General features: G+C 38.1%; 1 protein-coding gene across 1 annotated transcript in view; it reads left to right on the forward strand.

Moving 5' to 3' along the window:
• Nucleotides 1-3,121, forward strand: part of AIG1 (androgen induced 1) — a 717,445-nt gene extending 714,324 nt beyond the window's left edge. Inside the window, exon 6 of the mRNA XM_053710640.1 lies at nucleotides 469-3,121. Coding sequence (XP_053566615.1) covers nucleotides 469-506 — 38 coding nt within the window. The 3' untranslated portion in view covers nucleotides 507-3,121. The remainder of the gene's footprint in view (nucleotides 1-468) is intronic.
• The last annotated feature ends 5,591 nt before the right edge of the window (nucleotides 3,122-8,712 follow it).

Consider the following 8,712-nt stretch of genomic DNA (forward strand, 5'->3'; position numbering starts at 1 on the left):
GATGCAGGAGGGCCTCGGTTTATGGGTTAATAGGTAGTTTATGGGTGTTAGTGTACTTTTTAGCACTTTAGTTATGCTACAGCTTTGAAGTGTAAAACTCATAACTACTGACCTTAGAATGCGTTGCCAATCTTGACGGGATAGGGTGTACCGCTCACTTTTTGGCCAAAAAAAAAAAAAGCTTGTAATACCAGTGCTATGGAAGTCCCATTGAAAAAAGGCCAAAAAAGTGTGTGGTGTCCCTAAACCTGCAAGACTCCTAATACCAGCGGTAGTGAAACCTATATAACCTGATAACACTGCTTTTTCACCTTACCGCAAAACTCGTAATCTAGCCGATTGTTTGGTGTTTTAAAGTATAAATGGCAATAGGTAAACTAGTTGTGTCATGCTCCAAATAAAATGTTCATATCAGTCAACAACAAGCACGTTTTACAATGTTTCTAACATCAACCATTTTTTTTGTAGGCCTTGAAACCAGAGAAAAACGACTCAAGATTGATTAAATTATATACTCGACTATGGATGCAGTCATGCAACATGTTCTACTGCAGCCCTCAGTATTCACCAATGTTGTTATATGAGGCTTGGTATTTCTATAAATCAGGATAAAGTTTTGTTTTTTCTCAAAGCTGAACTGAGTGATATGAACTGATGCCACATAAATGCATTTTTTTTATAACTTCATCATATCTTTATATAGAATTTATTTGGCATTAAAAACTTCAAATAAGGTAACAAATCACTGAAAATGTTTAGTATAAAATAAATGTTCTCCCTATTTGCATGTGAATGTTAGATAACATCCCAGTTTATTAAAGGGACAGTCTACACAAAAATTCTTATTGTTTAAAAAAATATATAATGCCTTTACTACCCATTCCCCAGCTTTGCACAACCAACATTGTGATATTAATATACTGTACTTTATAACATTTAAACTTCTAAATGTCTGCCTGTTTCAAAGACTCTATTGACAGCCTCTTAATCACATGCTTTTGTATTTGCTTTTCTCAACAGGAGACTGATAGTTCATGTGGGCCATATAGATAACAATGTGTTCACACCCGGGAAGTTATTTAAGAGTTAGCACAACACAGTACTAAATGCAACACATATTTTAAATAGTCACAGTCATGTGATCAGGAGGCTGTCAGAAGATGCTTAGATACAAGGTAATCACAGAGGTAAAAAGTGTATTAATATAACTGCTGGTTGTGCAAAACGGGGGAATGGGTAATAAAGGGAATATCTATTTTTTAAAACAATAAAAATTCTATTGTAGACTGTCCCTTTAAGTAAGTAATTAGAGACCTTGTATGAACAATAAAATTTGTGTAGGAGCATATTTCAGTTATTTAAATTGCAATATAATAAAAACAACATTTTCATCCAAAGAACTAAAGACATATTGGGCTAGCTCACAAGTGGCGTGCTATTTAGCACTCCCGCTCGAGCATTAATCTTTTTGCATGCATTGGACTGCATTCATATCACAAGTTGAAAGATTAAAGTTTCTGCATGAGCAAAACCCGACAAGAGCTAACTTCCAGACTTTGCGATATTGCAACCTAGTTAACGTATTCTCCCCATAAAAGTCGATGGAGAGCGCAGAAGAAAAAACCTAACACCTATCACTCACACACTAACCCGACAGGAGTTATGAATATTTCACATTCCAATGCAATTCACTTACAGGAATATGTTATTTTCATTGTAAATATATATATATACAGTAACTATATACAGGTACATATTCCCAAATCTGGAATTCCAAAATCCAAATTTATTCTGTAATCCAATCTTTTTAATAATTTTTTTTTTTTTAAAAACATCTTTTTCTTGAAAGGACTCAGGTTTACAGTCATTGTAATCTTTGTAGTACATTGCAACAGACATACTACTAGGCAAGAAAAAATTGACAAATATATAAAAATATATATTAAGAACATATGACTTGTGAAAGTCGAACATGAAATATGATTCAGCCCTTCCAGTTTAAATAATATTTTTATTTAAAAGATAAAAATACAGTTTTGAATGCTACTATGTATACAAAAGTATTACAAATTATATAAAACTACCATTATATCACATGTAAAAGCTGTATTATGATATTGACTAAATGTCACAAGATATAATTTTTTACTCTTGGTTGATACCCTCTCCAAACTTTTCCATTTTAAAGATACAAATATTCCAAAATCCAAAATATTCCGCAATCCAAACTATCCCACAATCCAAACCTTTTCCGGACCCAAGTAGAGATGTGCATGGAAGGAAACTTTGTTTCGTATTAAATTTTTGTTACAAATATTCAGGGAAATTCGTTTCCCCAAATAATTATCTGCTGCTATTCGGTATTCCTTTTTCTTCAAAATGAGACTAAAATCGAATCGTTAAACATTTACATTAGTTTTCATTAAAATAAATGTATTTGTTTCAACGCTACAGTGAAAACTTAATCTGTAGCTACAATACTTACCTTAATGTGCTCTCCATATTTTTGTTGGTGCATTCTTTTGGATTTTCTTTTCGGTAAAACAAAACGAAAATTAGTTTTTTGTGACGAAAACAAATGTGTATCTCTAGTCCCAAGCAGTTTGGTTAAAGGATTTTCTACCTGTATGTTTGTCTATACATACCTGTATACCTATACCTGTATATATATATATATATATATATATATATATACATATTTAGACATGTGTATGTATGTATATATACAATACAGCCCTTGGCAGTCAAACACCTTGCTCTCGCAATTGTGGTTCAACTTGTAATATGAGCGCTATTTCTGACGCGCACAAAAAAAAGAAGAAAAATTGATATCACTCGCACACAAAAGTTAGCGCACAACTTGTAATCTAGCCCATTTTGTAGTTTTATGATACCTCTTGAAATATGGTTCTCATAATAAAAATGCAGCTTTAATATGGAATTATTCAGCCCACAATAATGTTCTCTTTTTTATATTTATATTTTATTTACAAGCAAAAAATAAGTGTTAACATTTTCACTGCTCTAAACATCAATGTAATGTTCTTTGGTTGCTACACAATATTCCTTATAGTTACTATAATCCATCTGCATTTCCTAATAAACCCACATGTGTAATCTACCTATCACAGCCTTTGTGTTATTGAATCTTTACTGTGTGTGTGTATAATTAATTTCATGGAGATGAAGGTTATTTCTTTCCTAAGATATGGTGAGTCCACGGCTTCATCAATTACTGTTGAGAATATCACTCCTGGACAGCAGGAGGAGGCAAAGAGCACCACAGTTAAACTGTTAAGTATCACTTCTCTTCCCACAACCCCCAGTCATTCTCTTTGCCTTCGGTGCAAGGAGGAGGTGACGTTTTGGTGTCTGAAGAAATTGGATTTATTTCACTTCAATCAAGATTTTATTATTTTAGAACAGAGTAGGTTGCTCTGTTCCTTCCCCTTATTCAAAGATTGGGTCTAGCTGTACTCCACATTAGTCTCTTCAGTAAGGGCAGTGGTGGCTTTAAAGCAGTTAGGAGCTTGTAAGGTGAGCCTTGCTGCGTTTTCCTAATATATTTGCTGTCCATGGTATAGAAAGCCAGAGTAGGTTTGCTCTGTTCTTTCTCTTTATACAGGTCTCTGTGATGGGTATGCGTCCTCTTATGCTTTGCAAGCTGTCCTCCTGCTGGATGGCTAGATGCAAGTAAGTGCCTAAGTTTGGGAGACTGCACCTTAAAGGATCTGCAGACATTTATGGGGACATAATAATATCCTAGTTTGGATGTTTATTGTGGCAGGTGCAGGCACTTGATGTGAGAGAGACTACTTCCCCTTTATTGGTGATGAAGGGGTTAACCAGTTATATGGGGCTCATTTTTGTATTTGTATAATTGTCAGTTTAAAAAGCTTGTAAACTGCACTTGTTTAACGGTCCCTGCAAGGGACGATATTGCATATGTAAATAGCAATGTTTAAATGCGTCTTAAGGATCTATCGGTTCTGGAAGCGAGCGCTTGATTAGAAGCACTGTTCACTCCTCAGACCGATCTTGTGTGACCCTCTAAGCTCTTCCGCTCCTAGTAGGAGCTGTGTTAACCTTTTTTATTGAACGTTATGAGGAAAAGCACTATTTCTGTTTGCGAGCCTGTAACACGGGCGCCACCTTGACTCCGCCTTCCTTCTTGAAGTCTCAGGAACGGAGCGGCACCATTTTCAGCAGGTTGCTGACTCCGTTCATGTGACACCGCTTTTTTATCCATATGGAGCTATGATGCCTTGTGTTAGTGCCTCAGTAGTCTGAGAGGCTTATGTCAACCGCTTGGGACTTGTGGGGAAATGTGCTGAAGGTTGGCAGCAAATCAGTTTTTCATATTAGTCATAACTCCATTGCTTTATAAGCTCTATTATCTAGTATCTTATGACAGTGTATTTTTCCTCAGAAGTACTTATAGTGACAGTGCAGATCTTATAATAAACTAGTTATATATAATATGGGCATTTTTTATTTTACTCTGGAACAGGGGTCTGTTTCCTGGGTATTATTGCTTCTTATGTACTTCACTAAGTTTATATGATTTAAAGTGATAGCTCAAAATTGTTATCATGTGTTATTCTTGTGCTGTTTTTTTCTGTAAAGTTTGTTCATGGAGCTATGGCTGCTCCTATGGACATTCATCTGCTCTGCCTTAAATTATAAAAAATATTAAATTATAACATTTTAATTTTAAAAGGAAAATTCCTTATTATTTTGAGCCTCATATCTCCCTGGATGATGCTAATTAGGCAGTGCCACAGCTTTATCCTGTAACGTCCCTAGCCTCTATGGCGTCACATGCAGTGCCCTGTGGTTTCTCTCGATCTCCTGGAGGAGGTTTTTGCCTGCAGAATTTACTGCCTAGGTATCTTCTGCGATATCTGTGGCATTATCTGATTTTCCTATACTAAAGAGAAATCGCAAGTGGAAAATTAGAGATTCAGATAGTAAGGTTTCTGTACCACCTGCTGCTACACTGGTTGCCCTTCCTCATAGGTCTGATGAGAATACGTTGGTAGCCTCTGAGGATGAAATCTCAGATTCGGACAGTATAATTCCTTCATCTGATGCTGAAGTAGCATCCTTCAGATTTAAGCTCAGACACCTTCGTGTATGGTTAAAGGAGGTTTTGGCTACTTTGGAGCGACTCCGATACGTATGTCATTGTCAACCCTAAAGATTGTAGTAAACTTTATAAGTACTAGGATTCCTCTGTGGAAGTTCTTCCTGTTCCAGACCATCCTAGGAGATTTTTCACAGAAATGGGAGAAGTCAGGGTTTCTTTTTTTCCCGTCTCCTGTCTTTGAAAATATATTTTCTGTTGCTGTCTCCATTAAATATCAGGGCGCACTGTGCCTAAAGTAGTAGGGCATTTCTACTCTGGCTAGGAGAACTACGTTTCCTAGAGAGGATAGCTGTTTTTTTTCAGGATGAATAGACTACGCTGGCTTACATGGACATTTGTAGTGCCACTCTGTCAATTGCAGCATCTAATTGGTGTGATGCCTTGTCTGATTCCAATTTGGTAGGGACTCCTTTGGAGGAGATCCAGAATAGAATTTAGCCAATTCTTTTATCTTTGATACTACAATGCAAGTTTTAAGCCGGGAGCCAAGATATCTGGCTTTGGTGTGCTAGCCTGCGGAACGTTGTGACTATATCTTGGTCAGTGGTTTTTTTCTTCCTGAGTCTAAGTTTCTAGCGCTTCCTTACAGGGGTAAAACCTTGTTTGGTCCTAATCTGACAGGAATATATCTGATATTAAAGGTGGAAAAAGGTCTTTTCTACCGCAAGGCAAGATGAATAGACCTTAAGGAGTTTGCCCCAATCCGGTATCGCTCTAGTTGGGGGGCTGAATCTTTCTGTTTGTCTTCAAACATGGATACGAGATGTCTCAGATTGACCGCGGACATAGTATTGCAGGGTTTCTACATATAATTCATACCTTTCCTCCCTGAGGCAGGTTCCACCTCTCATTTTGTATCTGCAGGCCAGATAACAGTGAGGCATTTTTTGTAGTGCGTTTGGGACTTTTCTTTCCTGTGAGTGATAGTTCCAGTTCCTGTAAGGGAACAGGGTCTAGGATTTTATTCATTACTATTTGTGGTTCCCAAAAGAGAGGATATTTTTTCTTCCTTTGGTAGGCCTAAAGTGTTTCAACAGGTTGTTTTAGGGTACCGTTCTTCAAATGGAAACCAGTGGTTCCATTCTTCCTTTGGTCTAGGAGGGTCAGTTTATGGTGACCATAGACCTGGAGGACGCACACTTTCAAGTTCCTGAGTTTTACCTTTCTGTCAAACACTTCAGTTTGTGGCTCTTCCCTTTGGCCTTGCCATGGCTCTCAGAGGGGGCTATATTGGCAGTGATCAGGTTTCAGGGAATTGCTGTGATGCACTACCTGGACATCTTAATGGTTCAGGTGCCATCTTTTTAACAAGCAAACTCTCATACAAAGATCTTGTTGTCTTTCTTCATTCCCACGGATGGGAGTGAATCTGAAAATGAGTTCCCTTGTTCCAGTTACAGGGGTAGTTTTCTTAGGGACCATATTACTTTCCCTATCTCTGAAAATATTTTGGACAGAGGTTAGAAAATAGGTGATTCTTTCCTCTTGCCTCTTTCGGTACTCTTCTGTTTGGTCCATCAATGGCTCAATGAATGGAGGTATTTGGTCTGATGGTTGCTTCATTGGACATCATCCCTTGCTTGATTCCCTCTGAGAGTCTGCTGTTCTGCACGTTCAGATAGTGGACCGGGGATCTTGTGGCTCTGTCGTGGAGGATAGATCTAGTTCTGTCGACATGAGATTCTTCCCTGTGAATCAGGGAGGGGAATAAGTGGTACAGCGCTCACTTTGCTTGCGAGAGATAGCGGGATACTTGCCGCATTCTCCAGAATCTTTTGGTTTTCTCGTGATCATCTGTCTCTGCCACATGCTTCCGGAGACCTTCCTGAGTAATAGTGACCACGGTCGCTAGCCTGTTGGATTGGTGACTATGGACTTTGGAGGAGTCTGTTCTTCCCATAACCATCTTGGAGTTGAGAGTGATCTACAATGCTCTGATGGCTTGGCCTTAGATCTTATCTGGTCTTATCTGGTTTTTCACGTTCTAGTTGAACAATTTCATCTCAGTGGTTTACATTAAACACCTGAGAGGAACCTGGAGTTCCTTTGCCATGATTGGCATGGATTATTTGGTGGGCGGACCCTCACATTCGTTGTTTATCCACTATTCACATTTCAGAAGTGAATACCGTGTGCAGACTTCTTGAACAGTCATATTTTTCATCCCGGGGAGTGAACGCTTCTCCCAGAGGTGTTCTCCAGGTTAACTCTCAAATGGGGGGTGCTGCAGTTGGAGTTGGATTGCATCAGCCAATAGGATTTTTTCTACCTTAATTCCGATTGGCTGATAGCATTCTATCAGCCAATCGGAATTGAAGGGACGCCATCTTGGATGACGTCATTTAAAGGAACCTTCATTCAGTCTATTCAGTTGTCGGATGAAGAAAGAAGAGGATGCCCCGAGTCGGATGTCTTGAAGATGGACCCGCTTGGATGAAGACTTCTGCCCGTTTGGAGGACCACTTCGCCCGGCTTCGTTGAGGACTTCGGCCCGGTTGGGTGAAGACTTCTCAAGGTAGGGTGATCTTCAAGGGGTTAGTGTTAGGTTTTATTAAGGGGGGATTGGGTGGGTTTTAGAGTAGGGTTGGGTGTGTGTGTGGTGGGTTTTAATGTTGGGGAGGGTATTGTACTTTTTTTTACAGGTAAAAGAGCTGATTACTTTGGGGCAATGCCCCGCAAAAGGCCCTTTTAAGGGCTATTTGTAATTTAGTATAGGGTAGGGCTTTTTATTATTTTGGGGAGCTTTTTTATTTTATTAGGGGGATTAGATTAGGTGTAATGAGTTTAAAAAACGTTTAATTATTTTATTATTTTCTGTAATTTAGTGTTTTATTTTCTTCGTACTTTAGATAATTGTATTTAATTGTAGTTAATTTATTTAATTATAGTGTAGTGTTAGGTGTAATTGTAACTTAGGTTAGGTTTTATTTTACAGGTAAATTTGTCTTTATTTTAACTAGGTAGCTATTAAATAGTTAATAACTATTTAATAACTATTGTACCTAGTTAAAATAAATACAAAGTTGCCTGTAAAATAAAAATAAACCCTAAGCTAGCTACAATGTAACTATTAGTTATATTGTAGCTAGCTTAGGGTTTATTTTATAGGTAAGTATTTAGTTTTAAATAGGAATAATTTAGTTAATGATAGTAATATTTATTTAGATTTATTTAAATTATATTTAAGTTAGGGGGGTTAGGGTTAGACTTAGGTTTAGGGGTTAATAACTTTAATATAGTGGCGGCGACGTTGGGGGCGGCAGATTAGGGGTTAATAAGTGTAGGTAGGTGGCGGCGACATTGGGGGCGGCAGATTAGGGGTTAATAAATATAATGTAGGTGTCAGCGATGTTGGGGGCAGCAGAATAGGGGTTCATAAGTATAATGTAGGTGGCGGCGGTGTCCGGAGCGGAAGATTAGGGGTTAATAATATAATGCAGGTGTCGGCGATGTCGGGGGCGGCAGATTAGGGGTTAATAAGTGTAAGATTAGGGGTGTTTAGACTCGGGGTTCATGTTAGGGTGTTAGGTGTAGACATAAAAAGTATTTCCCCATAGGAATCA

This window comes from Bombina bombina, chromosome 4 (genome assembly GCF_027579735.1).
Source record: "Bombina bombina isolate aBomBom1 chromosome 4, aBomBom1.pri, whole genome shotgun sequence".
In the NCBI taxonomy this organism is placed as follows: domain Eukaryota; kingdom Metazoa; phylum Chordata; class Amphibia; order Anura; family Bombinatoridae; genus Bombina; species Bombina bombina.